This window comes from Plasmodium knowlesi (assembly GCF_000006355.2).
Source record: "Plasmodium knowlesi strain H genome assembly, chromosome: 13".
Classification (NCBI taxonomy): domain Eukaryota; phylum Apicomplexa; class Aconoidasida; order Haemosporida; family Plasmodiidae; genus Plasmodium; species Plasmodium knowlesi.
This window is the reverse complement of record NC_011914.2, coordinates 846,116-861,498: the sequence shown is the minus strand read 5'-3', so window position 1 is coordinate 861,498 and position 15,383 is coordinate 846,116. Positions and strand designations below refer to the sequence as shown.

Sequence of the window (15,383 nt, the reverse complement as noted above, 5' to 3'; positions counted from 1 at the left end):
GGTTCAACGGGAAGTTCCCCTGGAAGTTGTTTTTTCAACGGAAAGTACAGGAACAGGAACGTTCACACGCTCCCATACACACACACCCCCACACAGCAACAGCAGTAGAAGAAGTGTATACGCCAAAGCACACAGAGCAAAGAAACGAACAAATTAACGAACGAACAAATACAGACAAGCAAACAAACGAACAAACAGACCAGAAGGAAAAACATGTCAGCATTCAAATGTACCAACTTACAAACTTGTAACCCCCCTTGCTTAAGCTGCACATACATTATACCCACGAGCGAGTAGAAAAAACGAACTCCTCTCCCCATAGCGTCGTAAATACACTTATTTAACAAAACAGTGGGACAGTACCAATCTCGCTTATTCCCCTTGCTTACTTGCAGACATTTACCACCCTTTCAACAAATGAATCTGCAAACACCTTTGTCATGGAAAGGGATACACAAGTGGGACGACTTAATGGGATACACTCTATTAAGGACAGACGATATTATAATCATATGATTGTGCGGTTCATCAGGTTGAGGCGTGCATTCTCTGTCCAGCTTTACACCAAATGGTCATTATTTTTCCTTTTGACAAATTTCCCTCCTTGAGTCGCCCCGTTTCGACTTATTCTGCATCCTCGTCACCTGTTTGGGCACCGCTTCCATTTTCATCAACGACTTGCGTCTCGTCCATTTCTTCCTCAACCCCTTCTGTGTCAGCCTTCTCCCCAGAGGGGACTTCCTCCTGCGTGGTCAGCTTCTTCGTCTTCCCCTCCTCCTCCTCCATGTTCCTCTTAATTTTATTCAAATCAATAACTCCGTCATCGCCGTCCTGCACATTCTGCTCATGGTTATTCACGAACACCCGGGTTGTGTCCTCCTCGGGCTTCAAATCGACTACTAGCATTTTACCATCCGCATCATCTTTCCTACTTTTACCTAGCTTCTCTTGTATATTTTTAACATTATTTGTATTCACAAGTATTCCCTTTATGCCAAAGTGATAACAAGCGGAGGCCTCTGCAAGACTATTAACCCAAGAAGCTGCTTTCAGCTTATTGTCTGTACATAAAATTTGGTTATTATTTTTGTATGCAAAAAGGAAGCACTGTTCCACACTGCCAATTAATTTGATAGGTAGTTCCAAAGCATTCCACAAATAAGTCATTTTTTTTTTATTTTTGTAAAAAATAGTAAAGCCAGAGTTGTCAATTTTCCCGCGAACGTTATCAATCGAATGTTTTAATCCATTAGAAGAAGCGACAAATTTTAATTTCCCTATTTTGTAAATATCACAGTTCCTGCCTTCCTGCTGATAATTGTAATTCTTACTGTTGCTACTTTTCAAATGATTCCTGAGCTCTTCCGCCTTCCTTTCCAGGTAATGCGATTTTTTATTCAGATAATTTATTTGTTCTAAGTTATGTTGCAGCAATTTTCTAGTTCTTTCTTCGTCGCGCCCTTCTTCATTTCTATTCCTTTTTAAATTTCTCAAAGCACGATCATGTGAGTCTTTTATTCTTTTGGACAGATATCTCTTGTTTTGTGCCTGCCCCAAAAGTGCTTTCACTTCTTCTTCGATCGAGGCGTCATAGTCACTCCTTAGAGTTTCCCCCTGTTCATCACTACTGCTGTGTCCATGGCTACCATAACCCTTGTAGTCGTAAAACTTCTTCTGTAAGTCCTTTAACTTGCTAGTTATAAAACTCCCTAAGGTCTTCTTCAAGTCGCTTTTTACTTCCACGGGAGTCAACTTGTCAAACGAGTACAACTGGTGCGTTGCGTAAGACACGGGCAAAAGGGATTGACAATTCGCTTTTCCATGCGGAGACAGACAGGTTAAGAGAAAAAACGCAAGTGAAAGCGTTACTCTGGATTTCACACTTCTTATCATTTTGTTCTCCAAAAAAAGGATGAAATGTTCAATTGGATGGGACTCAGGAATGACGATCCGAAAATTGTCCAATGCTACTTACCACAAATATACTTTCAAATACCTCGACATGCACTAGGCGGGAGGGCGTATGGGGGGAAGGAAGATGTATGCCTACTAAATAATAAGCCAATGACTGACAGTTCGGTTTCCCTTCAGAGAAAATTTGAAAGGCACAACTGTGTGTGCTAACTTTTAGCACCTTTTATTTTTTTGATGGAAATAGTTGACCGACCCTAAATTGTTGGCTCCCAATTTGGAAGTTGCAAAATGGACAGAAGTAACTATACATGCACAGATTCTCTCTCACACATGCATATGTGCGTGTATATATACAAATATGTGCATTCGAATATGCACGTTTCTTCTCCTGCTAATTCACAAAAACAAGTAAAATTCTTTGTCTAACAAATTTGGTACAACGTTTAAACATCGCGGAGGCTTTCATTCCATTCATGAGGATATATGGAAAGAGCTTATTTTTAAGAAAAGTCAATAGGGATTGGTTTCCACTCCCAGCACAGAGGTCCATGTGTTGGTACGTACAACTGTATGCATTGAAATGTATACATTTTACATATACACGTACACATTTCTGTACATTCTTTTTTCTTTTTTCACCTCTGTACGTACACGTTACCCTCCATGTTTATTCTTCTCATTCCCATTTCTAAATTAACAAAATTCAGCGTTTTACTGGGATCCACATGAAAACACTCGTGTGTATATAGGGGGAATATCATTACAGATTATTTTACGCTGGCACACGTGTGTTGTCTTGACCATATGCACACTAAAACTGCTCACTCACATTTGTGGAATTTTGTAAAGACTTTCTAAAAATTGTAAATAACTGAAAAAAAGTTTCTTCTTACAATTAAATTATTTTGCCATTCAATTGTGCTTGTCCGTTTTTTGGTTTGTAGCATACTTTTTGGCTTTTTTTTTTTTTTTTTTTTTTTTTCCTGGAAAATTAGCTATTTCGCTAGCTGAGTCACCGCGCACAGCACAAAATGAGAGTCATCTCCCTTTTGTCCGTCATCTGTCTCGTTTCCACCTGCCGAGGCCACAGGAATTTATTTGCCAGAAATAACTACCTGCAGTACCTGCGATCACAGAACTTCATGCAGGAAAAACCAAAGTACCAAAAGTTAAACCAAAATTACTCAGAAGACCTGAACGAGTTTGACAACTATGAAGATGACGAATTGGATGCGGAAAATCTGGGGGCGGCAAACAAAGAGAAGGTGACAGAGAATAGTGGCACCAGCAGTAGCAGCACTGAGAATAAATTAGAATTTAAAAATATCGAAAAGGAGCTGAACAACATGGGAGAAGTTTTGCACGAAGAGAAGAATAACCTTCTCCTAATGGGGGGTGGTCGCGAATGTTCCGTGAGCGACAAAGGAATTTTGGATGTGTCACTCAACTCAAGTGACATTTTTAACTTAACCAAGTATACAGTCGAAATGTCCTCTTCAGGAATACTCATTAGGGATACACAAAATTCCAATGTCGTCAAGGAAATTCCATTTGACACTGTAAAGCTCCCAATAGAAACCATAGAAGAAACAAGGGAATGCTGGAAAATACGCTCCCATACAGAAACATTTCTCTTCTGTGAACGAAGCAAGGAAGACAGAGATAGGTGGATTACTAACATACTAAAAGCTTTATTCTGCTATAATACAAATAATTTAACTATTGACGAGGGTGTCCATACGGGACTTAGCTCGAAGGTGGATATTCCAAAGGAATCAACCGTTGACGCCAGAATAGCAGCTTCTTTGAAGAATGAGCCAAATGACAGTGGAGACAATTCTTCCCATGGTCGTGCAAAACGGAAAGGAAATAATAACATTACCATTTCGAATTTAAAAAATGACAAACCAGAAATTGTGGTTAACTAATGCGCGCGACCCTGAGATGACGAACCAAGGGGGCGAGAATATGGAGAACCCTTGGTTAGCTTACCCTTCCCTTGTCACTTGGCAAATCTCTGCTAATTCATCTTTCACCCTTTGTTTTAGATGGTAAAATATTAGTAATACTACTAATAGCACTACCACTTGTGACCGACTGAGTTTTTTTTTTTTTTTTTTTTTTTTTTTTTTTTTTTGTTCACCATTTTTTTTTGCCAAATTTTGTAGCCACGTTTAATTAATCACCGCATTAGCGCATATTGTAAAAAACTGATGAACTTTTCAACATACTTGCTTTACCAAAAAGGGGGAATTTTTTACTTTTGAGAATGTATGGGAAAACTCCCAGGACGTGAAAGCCTTACAACATATGTAGCGTTAGCTATTGAAGCGGAAGGGGGAGCATTATCCATTTTGTTACCCCTATGCATATAACAACGCAGCTGCGAAAATGTATAATTAGCAATTAGGAAAAAAAAATAAAAATAAAAATAAAAACGCGTAAAAAAAAAAAAAAAAAAGAGCATATAAATGTAGCTACATATTTACTTGCACACCCAGTCTGTGCAACCGCGAAGGTGGGGGTGTGCGCCAACCAGCGACATGTTAACATTACCCTCCTGAGCAGAAGCTGCATTTTGGTATCGCACGAAAAGACGTGTTGGTATAATGAAATGAAGATGAAGAACGGATTGACGTGACAGAAGAGGGTATATACAAATTTTCAATTCTGCTTACTTTTTTTTCACAACCCCAAGCCACTCCTCAACAACATGCTTGACGTAAAAACAGATACCCCCCACCGGAAGGCATCAAACTCTTGCAAGAAAATACTGAGTGATATGATCGCATGTTACCAAAACACGATTTGTTATAAACGGGAAAATGCCACCTTCGAAGAATGCCTACACAACCATGACTTAAACGAGGTTGACGAAAACTGCATCATTTTGAGAAAGGCCTATGCGCAGTGCCGCCGCAATATACTCAATGGAAATTTTAAAATGTTGGGTAACCCCCTCTCGAGATGATTCAGTCGGAGAGAGAACAAAGAGACACATATGGCTCTACTGAAATGCAACAAATCGGGAAAGGAAGGAAAAACGTGAGATGGGTATATAGGTAAATAAATATATACAATAAATGGATGCACAAAGGAGTATATAAAAGACACCTCGCTCCCAAGTGATCACTTCAAATAAACAATTAAAAAAAAAAATTATACTTATAAAAGTATACACTGTGCTGAAAAAAGAAAAAAAAGGGCAAATTCCCTTGACGTGTGCAAGGATATGCTAATTTATACATTCCTGTATACTGTACTAATAAAAACAATCTTAAAAAATACGAAACAGTTTTTTTATTTTTATCTGTTTCTTTTGCCCTTACAAAACGGGCCTATGTGTGCTTGTAACACGTGTTCTCATGTGCACATAAAATGCGCTTTACAAATTTGATATGTTTTACTAAACAGGTGTTCACCTATGTGCACCTTCAAACATACCTTCCCCCCCCCCTGTGGGGAATTCTTTTTTCCGTAACTTTTAAACATTTTTTTTTTTTTTTTTTTTTTACACCATTGTGTGTGTGATTCATTTGGTGATATTCTCCTCAAGTGGCTCGTAACATAAAGGAGTTTCCATAATATTCCATGATAACACTGATTGGGCTATACTTGCTTAATCGTCCCGCCCATTGCGTGCGGCAGCCTTCCCTTTAAATTTCGATCTCTTCTTTTCCTGGGCATCGCCTTTTTTTCCGCTAACGCCTGGAAGTTTGGTCTTTCCGTCGTGCTTGAAGTAGGGGGAGACATAATGTAGGGGGACCATCTGATTCAATTTTTCGTCGTCCGTTTTTAAAATATAATCAGTGGTGAGTTTAAAATTTTTCGGCTTCACCTTAAAATATTTGAATCGAATGGGCATGTCATCAATTAGGTCTTCATAAGCACTGGAGTCATTCTCTAAGTATTCCAATTCGCTACATTTCTGCACACCGTCATTGTGGTTGTTAATTTTGGATCCACTTTTATCAGGAGCATTTCCTTTCAGGTAATCCTCCGGAGGTACGCAATGCACAGGCACTATCTGTTTTTTCAAATCATGCTCATGTGTTATTTTTTTAAAACAAGGTTTGCACACGGCAAAATTGTCGCAACAGGTGCACTCATACACATAATTGAGGGGGCTGATGGGTACATTGCATTCGTCGCATAAAAACCACAGGTCATTCGAATTATCGACTGTATTCGAATGTTCGTCAGTTGCTTTTTTTTTTTTTTTTTTTTTTTTTTCCTCTTTCGGTAAGTACGTGTTAGCAGTTGTGCTTTCCTCCGCGTTTCCTCCATCCTCGCCGCTAACAGAGTTCTTGTTGACATTGTTAAGGTGGTCTTCCTCTTTAGGGTTGGCCCCATTTCGGTCCAGTTTTTTTTCCTTTTTCTTGTCCCCTTTGCTGTCCCCCTTTTTTAAATCCTCCGTGAGTTTTTTCCGCTTCTTTTCCCTCTGCTTCTTTCTTTTTTCTCTGCGCTTTTCCCTCCTCTTTTCCTTCTTTAAGTCAATCCTCACGCTGCTTTTTATATGTCGCGGGTTGGAATTTATAATATTTCCATTCTGCTCTTCATAGCGAAAATTGTATGTCTTTTCAAACTTGGCAGCTTTTTCCAATTCTTCATCATCAACTTCGTCAATGTCTTCATAAGCGTTGTGGATTTTGTCTTCCCTCCACAATTCTTTCAAAATGTAGTCCCTTAAAAATTCTTCATCTTTATTTAAATTGTCATTCCAGTATTCCTTTAACAGACCATCCTCTTCCTTAACAATTCTGGATGTCTTTAGGAAGTTTTCATAATATGCTTTCTCCTCCAAAATCTCCTTTTCTGTTTTTTCCTTTATAGTGAAGAAATTTTCATCATCACCTTCCTTTTCGTTTTGCTCATCTGCAATCTTGCATGCCTCTATAATTTTCTTTTTTAATTCCTCCTGTTCGCTTAGGTAGCTTTTTTTGTTTTTTCCCGACTCGGCTTCTTTTTCCTTCTCGATCAGTTCTTCCTCCTCCTGCTCAATGGCATGTGACCCTTCCTTCATTAATATGTCTTTGAAGTAGTCAGCATAGTTCAGGCTACCTCCCTCTTCGGCGTTTTCACCATCTTGACCAGCTTTGTCAACTTTTCCTTTTTCGCTGTCCATTCCGTCGTCCGACACATCCGTATCAAAATCACTGTCGTGGAAAAAAAAATCGCCCTCCTTAGACAGCAAGGCGGCATCTTTACTTTTTAATTTGAGCAACAAATCGCTGAACTTTTTTTTAAACTTGGAAGTGAGCAATAAACCATCATGGTCTTCATCACTGCTAGAGCTATTGTCGTCACTTGACACGGTTCCCTCATCTTCTTTTTCCCCTGATATGTTTTCGATTCCCTTACGGTTCGCTTCATTTTCTCCATCGTAACTTTCTAAATCACCCTTTTCAATTTTCCTTTTTTTTCTTCTCGTTCGTTCTATACCTTCTGAGGTATCATTTTGAGGACAGTTATCATTGGCGCCCTGTTCGCTTCTTAGCTGGGCCTCTTCATCAACATGACCATCTTTGTCAACCATTTCATTTTTTCCTTTAACAGGAGGCGAGGTTGTTTCATCCTCCACTTGGACGCTATCTGAAGCGTTTCCCACTTCCTCCGTGTTGCTCATTTTTTTTTTTTTTCTTTCCTCACCCTTTTGGCGTTCGCTTAACAGACGAAGCTACATAGGCGAGGAATCTAGTAAAAGTCGCGTTATACAGGTTAATTGCTTAAGTTGTTCCTGATGGCACGTGGTTCGTACCAGTTATTGGTGGGTACCTTCGCCGCGGTATACGTTACTCTACTTCAATTTTATTTTACGCGTATTTTCTACATGTTTGATGGGTACATGTTTCGCGGGCACGGCAACTTATTTCCGCCTAGTTGGAAAAACCCGCTCGCCCAAACAGGTGCTAGATTATATGCGTATAAAAGGAGCTACGCATGTGTTTTTTTATTTTATTTTATTTAATTATTATTTTATTATTTTATTTTTTTTTTTTCCTTCTGTGGGAGCGAGAAATTTATAGGCCCGCTTCCCCTTGCGCGGTACGCTTCATCAACTCCCCGTCGTACGGAATTTGTTGGAAACTTTAAAGGGGGCGAAGAGAATGCAGTTTGCATGACGGACCGTCAAAAGAACAACCCTTTTGCGCGTTTATTTTTATCAATATACTTCATTTCATCTTTTTTCCTTTTCCGCTTTATTCGCCTTGTCCTTTTTCCCCCTTTCACGGTACTATAATCTAATAGCACTGAACCCTTGGTTATGCTCTTTTTGCGCCATTTTTTTAGGGGGGCTCCAAAAGTGGGCAAAAGGAAGAAAAAAAGAATCAACAGCATTAGATATGGTGGCAAGAAAAAAGTGTTACCACATTAGTATTTAACTGCGTCGCAATTTATGCCTCTTTTTTTTTTTTTTCTTTTTTTTTCTCTTTGAGTTACTTTATATGCAGCTATGACGGGAGACAGAGATGCAAAATAAATTCACGACATATGAAAATGAAAAGCATGACGCACGCTGAAATTTCCGAGAAAAAACAAATAGCCTCATCGGAGGATCCTTCGAAAGAGGATGTGCCAAAAGGGCAATGATAAGCACCCCTCGATGGTACGCTAACAACAAGCAGTGATTTGTTTTCTTCTGTACGCATGCTCAGATCGTATGTCCAAAACACTCCCAACTTCGCATACATATACAAATATGCTTCATTGGCTTAATTAAGACGGCATTGAAAACGTAGTGGGCAAACTGATTATCCATTCTTTTTGCGCAAAAGGATAAAAAAAAAAAAAAAAAGAAAAAAAAAAAAAAACACGCAAAATGACCATTATTCTCCTTCAACTCTGTCATGACAGAAGGGTGTCCACCTCTTAATACACATTTTAAACAAACGAAAAAAAAAAAAAAAAAAAAAAACAGCACGCACTGTGGTCATGCCCATGGCCCTTCATATGATGGGGACTGCACACCGTGGTGTATCTTGGTAAAATTAAAGCCTATACTTATCATCGCTGTAAATTGGAGAAAAGGAGGGGGCAACATGTAAAAGTTAGTCGTGCAACTATAATGCATATAACACTGCACAGTTGCTATGCGAGTGTCCCGCCCCCTCATAAATATCATGGGGCATTGGTGGAGCAGCTTCCAGGGGTAGGCAAAATGGAAGGAAAAGGGCCCTCTTTTTTTTTTTTTTTTTTTTTTTTCTTTTTTCTGTTTCTCATTACAGTGGTTGAAAGGGAAGTCTGAGGGCAACTGGGTCATAGTATTTACATAAATTTCCTAAACGGAGGAAGGTGAAAAATATAAAAGTGACATTTGCGCAGTTGTTTGAGTAGGGTTACGTATGTGCTGGTGTTTCTTTGGAGTATATCCATTCTCCGGGTCCACCTCCCTCTGTGTGGGCACGTCCTTACCGATGTACTTCATTGACAAGTTGTAACCCATGTCGTTGTAAAACAACATTTGCTTTTCCATAAATCGTCTTCTACTTTCGTTGGACACATGCATCGTATCAAAAAAGGAGATTTTCAGGTACCTGTAGCCGTAGTAGGCACCGTAATAAAAGAGGCCTACGGAATGGGGGGAGAAAGGGTACATTTTATAGGGCGGATTTACAAAATGTTTCTTTTACGAATGACTGGTGCACTGTGCACACAAAAGAGTGAGTACTCATATAGTACCTCCACATATTCCAAAGAGAACGCTATGGGTTATGCTGGGACCCTTAAGGGCGTAATAAACCCCACTGCAGAGTCGTCTACAGAATCCTGAAGGGCAAAAGGTAAAGGTGGGCACATAAGTTAATGCCTACTTAGGGGTATACACAGATTGGGTCCAAATGTTTCACCCAGTTGTCGCCTATTTGGGATGTCATGAATGGGTCATTCTCCACATGCGCTTATAGGCCAATTAGGTTTCTTCTTCTTTTTTTTTTTTTTTTTTTTTTTCTCGTTTCTACACAAATTTGATGAGCACCCAAGGGGAAGCGCAAAATGGGGTGTTACCTTTTTTCTTCTGTTTTCCCTCTAGCACATTATTTGCCATTTTAGCGCTACGTGCGGATGGCCACGAAGTAGTGAATGTTGTGTGGGGTGGGCTAACACTCGATCGTTCCAAACTTGAAGATGAAGAGGATACGTTCAACTCGGGTGAGAGGAAAAGGTTGTTACGTAATGGCGATGCTTATCTGTTTAAGGAGCTAGAAAAAAAAAAATAAAATAAAATAAAATAAAATAAAAACACAACAAGCAAACGAAGGAACTGTTGAGAGGGCAAACAAGTAAACAAAAAAGAAATCATCGAACGGAACAATTTTGTGCATCGTTTCCTCTCGCCGCATATCAATTTGCGAGGATGCCACAAGGAGCCCGGTGTATATGCACCCTTTTTTAATTGCCCATGTGGGGAAGCACTAAAATGGGGGGGGAACGCCCTGCCGATTAATTTTACTTTTTTTCCAGTAGTTTCATTTGTCACCTCGTAGTTTCTTCTGTTACATTTTGTTCATTCCATTTTGATTTCCTTGCCGGTTTGCACTACAAGCGAATTAGATTCCAAAATACACACACGGAGTGAAGTGAATGAGAGGAGGCCTCTCTTACTTTTTTTTAAAAAATAGCTAATTTAACCGAAGAGGAGAGCACCTGGGACCAAGTCGAATATCTATGGTTTTTCTCCCTCAAGCCATCGCCTATTGCCCATCGTTCGTCCTCATTTGCCTCGAATTTCCACTTCCTACGAACTGATCCAAACCAACCTTCCATTACGCGGGTACATGAAGATATGTCGAAGAAAAAAAAGAGCACCAATAGGAAGAATGGCAAAAGCATAGTGTATTCCCACCCGAAAATTACGTCCACCATTTTATTATGTTCGTGTTACTTCTTCTACCACATATTTGGCGTAGTGTACGTTATCCTTGTTCTGATTACCATTATCTTCTTAAACCTTGACCACACCAGCGATGACAGTGGTAAGGGGGGAAACGCCATAAGTGCATACTCCATATTCAACAAGGGAAGAAAATACATAATTGGTGATTTAAGAATGAACCAAATTGAGACAGAATTGCGGAACCGAATGTTTAAGAATGATGACAGTGACGATAATTTTGTTCGGTACGATGACATTGATAGAAACAGATTTTATGTCAAGGGGTCTTCCAAGTATAATAACAAATTGTGCACATGTGGGTCTAACAAGAAATTTAAAAAATGTTGTGGAGCAATGAAAAATGATTTATCAGATTAGTGAACAAATATATGCACATAAAAAAGGAAAAAGGAAAAAGGAAAAAGAGGCAACTCCAGACGTACAATTTGTTGACATATTTTCCTTCGAATGTGGATCTTTTTTTTTTTGTGGGCTGTTGATACTTATACACACATTTGAGTGCCCAAAAGGAAGGAGTTTACTTTTACTCCCTGTGATGGAACGCACTGCGTACGTTATAGTCTGTCATCATTTGGCCAATAAATATACACCCTCCTCAACCATTTTCCCCATGTGCCTCATGCGCCCTGCCAAATAGGTAAGGCATTTTTCTGCGAACGGGGAACTCCCGCTGTAATGTTTTTTTTTTTTTTTTAATTTTTTAGTTCATAGTGCTCCACGAAAGGGGGAAGCGCTACAAATCGTGTGCTGCAACAAACGGTCAGCTGCAACAAACGGTCAGCTACAACAAACGGTCAGCTGCAACAAGCGGTCAGCTACAACAAACTTTTAAAACTCCCATTCAATTGCCACCAACGTGATACTAAGTAGCCAAGGCGCACGTTCAGAAATGCGACTTGTTCCAAGCTACGCTTGAAAAACCCACAAACGAGGTGAACAAAATTGAGAAACACTAAAAACGTTATTTCCCCCACCCATGCGCATAAACTCGCATTTAAAATAGGCGAAGAAGTACAAATGCTGATTTCACACACACACAAAAAAAAAAAAAAAAAAAGAAAAAGAAAAAAGAAAAAAGAAAGGAACAATGAAACAAAAAAATGTCACTTATAGATGATCAAACTGTTGTGATGATTTGCTCTTTTTTACGTAGCTCCAGACACGTACGGAGATAAACATCTACGTGTGTGCCTTATTTAATGCCTCCCTTTTCTTCCCCTCCGCGTGAGCTTTCATTCTTTCTCTTGGCCTTCAAATTAAACAACTGAGACACAACATTGCCGTTCTGCCGCATGGTCTCCGAGTTTCCGTAACTTTTTAATTCTTCAGAAATTTTTGCGAAAATTTTTTTTACATTTTCAACATTGGTGTATTCCCTCCCCTTCAGTGTCAAAATGAATTTTACCTACCGACGGAAATGTTGCGAGTTTTTTTTGCGGAGGCTACAGTAAACAAATACGTAATTTTGTACCATAGTATGTATGTTGGTACATTTTCTTTCCACACACAGTTGAGTGAAAAGGCCTGCTTACCCTGTGTCTTCTCAGTAGAAACTGCTTCGCTGAATTAATTTTTATAAGTAAATCGTTGGCCCCAATTCTACGAAGAAGGTGTTGGGGGTGGGCGTATACGTGTATCAGCACGGCAGAACAGCCATACGAGATAAGGTATACACATAGACGCAGGTGGACGCATGTATCAATGGACAATTCGCTTTGCCCATTACCTGGGCGTTATTCGCAACTGCTTGACGACCTTGTTTTCTGCCTTGAGCTTCAGCTGCTTCATTTTCTTTTCCTTAATTGTAAAAAGTGGAATTTTTTTTTATTTCTCTTGCTGATTTGCGTTTATATGCGGCCAGCTGGCTGTGCATGTCCATGGGTACAAGTTGGGGAGTTCATGGACGCTTTACACCGCATAACACCTTTGGGTGGTGCGCTTCACTCAGCCTACCTGCATGTACCGTTCGCGCCCCTCGGAGTAGCTGGACGCATTACTCGATTCCTTCAGGTAAAAGAATTTTTTAGAGCACACCTTAGGGATGTAAAAGCAGCAGACATACTCGCTATTCCATAGGGAAAACATAAACACATGTACCAGGACGAAAAAAAAAAAATTACTTAACATTATAAAATGTTCATGGGAAAAATGATAAAATGAACGAACACCCAAGCGCAGAGGTTGGGTAAGCGCGCTGGGCCTCAGGAAGTCATTTTTTTCAGAGTAACTAAACCATGTTGGAGGATGTGTTCCAAATTGTATTTTTTAAAAATACATTCAAAAAAAAAAAAAAAAAAAAAAGTTGAGGGGGGGTAAGGGAAGGGGAAGTTTGCTTATTCACTACATGTAACACGATGGGGCATGAGAAATGGGAGAAGCAGCAAGGGCACACAAACACGGTTTAGAAAAGGGTTTAAACGGTATGCTTCAAAATGGGCTTCAAAATGGGCTTCAAGATGGATTTCAAAATGAGCCCCAAATGTGTAATCAACACTTGCGATTAATATGTTTGAGCAGGAATTGCTGCGGGGCTGGGAATGCCGCCAAAGCTACTAACCCCGCTAACGGCCTCTCCGTTTGTACATTTCCCCTAAAAAGCTCCTAACATTGATATATACCCCTTCTCCTTTTATTCATAATTTACAATTTCTCGTTTTAAAAAGGCATGCGAATATGTGCGCAGAGCGCGTCTATAAATATTCTTCACATAAAGGGGGCAAAAAAAGGACGAAAAACAAAAAAAAATCCAAAAAATTAAAAAAAAAAATTTTAAATTAAAAAAATTAAAAAAAAAAAAAAATAGCTAACACTCCTTTCTCGTGGTTATTAAGAAATTAAACATGTTCGTATATGTGCTCGAATTGCAATCGTAAAATTTTTCCTTCTTCCTGTAGAGGTCCAACAACTCGTAGGCGTCCATGTCGAACTGGCAAAATAGGGGGACAGGAAAAAAGACGTAAAATGTGGAAAGTAGAAATGAAGCACTCATCCATGGAGCCAAATTGCCCTCCCCAAAAAAAACGACACGAATAATCTCGTTTCACGATGGCGTCGTCGGATGAGCTAATTTTAACAAAAATGGGCAAATGGGCAAATGGGCAAATGGGCAAATGGGCAAATGGGCAAATGGGCAAATGGGCAAATGGGCAAATGGGCAAATGGGCAAATGGGCAAATGGGCAAATGGGCAAATGGGCAAATGGGCAAATGGGCAAATGGGCAAATGGGCAAATGGGCAAATGGGCAAATGGGCAAATGGGCAAATGGGCAAATGGGCAAATGGGCAAATGGGCAAATGGGCAAATGGGCAAATGGGCAAATGGGTAAATGGGTAAATGGGCGGGAATCCTTTTCATGCTTTCTGCTCCCACATGGGGCACAGAACGCCAAAACGAAGGCACCACTTACATCGTCCTTTATGCTTGCGTTTGCGCCATATTTTATCAGTAGGGTGAAAAATTCCGGAAATCCATTTTTTATGGCAATGTGCAAAGCCGTGTCTCCTTCCTAACACATGTACGCATGTAGAGGAGTATACAATCTGTTTGAGTATCGTATAAATTGTTTTAAGTGTATCTTTCGGTAATTTTAAAAAGACTTGGTCCCTTAATAGCACGTATTATACACGTACCTTATTTTTTAAGTCAATGATTTCCTTGATGCTGTTCCGACAGAGGATATCCAGGCAATAGACGTTGTTATTTAGCGCGATGATGTGAAGGCAGGAGTCTCCGTTTTCCTGAAAAAAAAGAACAGGGCACAGACAAAAAAAAAAAAAAAAAAAAAAAAAAAGAGGTAGAAAATGAAAAAATAAAAAAAAGGACGAAGGAAAGGAGACAAGCACTCCATATCATATATAAAATGGGAGGGGGGATTTTTTTTCAACCATCTTCTTAGCCCTAGTGTACGTTTTCACACCATTCATCTTGGCATTTTTTTTAAAATTATTAGATATTTCCTCCCCACGAAATATATTCCTTTTGGGAAATCAATCAATGACATATTTTCATCCTCCCCTTACATTAACATGCTTATAGTCACACCCATTGCTTAGCAGAAAATAGAACATGTTCGTGTCTTCGTTGTGAGCGCAGATGTGGAGTAAGCTGTTGTTGTTCTAATGGATCGAGGGTAAAACAAAAGGAGTACATGCATTATTGATTCCACGCGTACATGCCGTCTTTTTGCATTTCTGTTCAGGCATATACAAATGCGTAATGTTCAGATAGAAGTTGTATCTCTGTGTATGGGGGCGAAGTGTTCTATGCCACTGTGCTATGCCCCTTTCCCCACTTAAAAAAAAAAAAAAAAACAAATAAAAATATACCACATCCGCTATTCGTTCTCACCAAAAATTTGCTATTTATGTCATTATTCTTTAGCAATTTTTTTGCTCTCTTTAAATTTCCTGAGGACCAAGTAAGTTGGGATGTATAATATAGGCGTGCAGGAGAATATACGCGTGCTTACGTATAACATACCTATGAAAACGCTTAATCCCAAGTCTGACAACTTATCACGCACGCTGTCGTTGGTTAACGTTACAGATATCATTTTTGTTTAGCGTTCATTTGAGG

The 15,383-nt window shown here is 39.4% G+C and overlaps 8 protein-coding genes across 8 annotated transcripts; 3 read left to right on the top strand and 5 right to left on the bottom strand.

Moving 5' to 3' along the window:
* Positions 1-624: 624 nt before the first annotated feature.
* Positions 625-1,893, bottom strand: PKNH_1319800 (conserved protein, unknown function; the record flags this gene model as incomplete). The annotated part of the gene is made up of 1 exon (XM_002258029.1): positions 625-1,893. The coding sequence occupies one exon, from the start codon at positions 1,891-1,893 to the stop codon at positions 625-627; it is 1,269 nt and encodes a 422-aa protein (XP_002258065.1).
* Positions 1,894-2,945: 1,052 nt separating this feature from the next.
* Positions 2,946-3,842, top strand: PKNH_1319700 (crystalloid-specific PH domain-containing protein, putative; the record flags this gene model as incomplete). Its single annotated transcript, XM_002258030.1, has 1 exon — positions 2,946-3,842. One exon carries the CDS (start codon positions 2,946-2,948, stop codon positions 3,840-3,842), a length of 897 nt encoding a protein of 298 aa, XP_002258066.1.
* A 785-nt stretch (positions 3,843-4,627) lies between these two features.
* On the top strand, positions 4,628-4,885 carry PKNH_1319600 (uncharacterized protein; the record flags this gene model as incomplete). The annotated part of the gene is made up of 1 exon (XM_002258031.1): positions 4,628-4,885. The coding sequence occupies one exon, from the start codon at positions 4,628-4,630 to the stop codon at positions 4,883-4,885; it is 258 nt and encodes an 85-aa protein (XP_002258067.1).
* Positions 4,886-5,533: 648 nt separating this feature from the next.
* PKNH_1319500 (protein KRI1, putative) lies at positions 5,534-7,540 on the bottom strand (the record flags this gene model as incomplete). Its single annotated transcript, XM_002258032.1, has 1 exon — positions 5,534-7,540. The coding sequence occupies one exon, from the start codon at positions 7,538-7,540 to the stop codon at positions 5,534-5,536; it is 2,007 nt and encodes a 668-aa protein (XP_002258068.1).
* A 1,363-nt stretch (positions 7,541-8,903) lies between these two features.
* PKNH_1319400 (uncharacterized protein) lies at positions 8,904-9,958 on the bottom strand (the record flags this gene model as incomplete). Its single annotated transcript, XM_002258033.1, has 5 exons — positions 8,904-8,925; positions 9,139-9,193; positions 9,328-9,483; positions 9,595-9,681; positions 9,919-9,958. The coding sequence occupies 5 exons, from the start codon at positions 9,956-9,958 to the stop codon at positions 8,904-8,906; spliced, it is 360 nt and encodes a 119-aa protein (XP_002258069.1).
* Positions 9,959-10,696: 738 nt separating this feature from the next.
* PKNH_1319300 (SAYSvFN domain-containing protein, putative) lies at positions 10,697-11,164 on the top strand (the record flags this gene model as incomplete). Its single annotated transcript, XM_002258034.1, has 1 exon — positions 10,697-11,164. One exon carries the CDS (start codon positions 10,697-10,699, stop codon positions 11,162-11,164), a length of 468 nt encoding a protein of 155 aa, XP_002258070.1.
* An 835-nt stretch (positions 11,165-11,999) lies between these two features.
* PKNH_1319200 (translation initiation factor IF-3, putative) lies at positions 12,000-12,934 on the bottom strand (the record flags this gene model as incomplete). The annotated part of the gene is made up of 4 exons (XM_002258035.1): positions 12,000-12,212; positions 12,340-12,406; positions 12,534-12,604; positions 12,761-12,934. The coding sequence occupies 4 exons, from the start codon at positions 12,932-12,934 to the stop codon at positions 12,000-12,002; spliced, it is 525 nt and encodes a 174-aa protein (XP_002258071.1).
* Positions 12,935-13,610: 676 nt separating this feature from the next.
* On the bottom strand, positions 13,611-15,360 carry PKNH_1319100 (ankyrin-repeat protein, putative; the record flags this gene model as incomplete). Its single annotated transcript, XM_002258036.1, has 6 exons — positions 13,611-13,733; positions 14,215-14,313; positions 14,438-14,545; positions 14,828-14,923; positions 15,156-15,214; positions 15,288-15,360. The coding sequence occupies 6 exons, from the start codon at positions 15,358-15,360 to the stop codon at positions 13,611-13,613; spliced, it is 558 nt and encodes a 185-aa protein (XP_002258072.1).
* Positions 15,361-15,383: the final 23 nt, after the last annotated feature.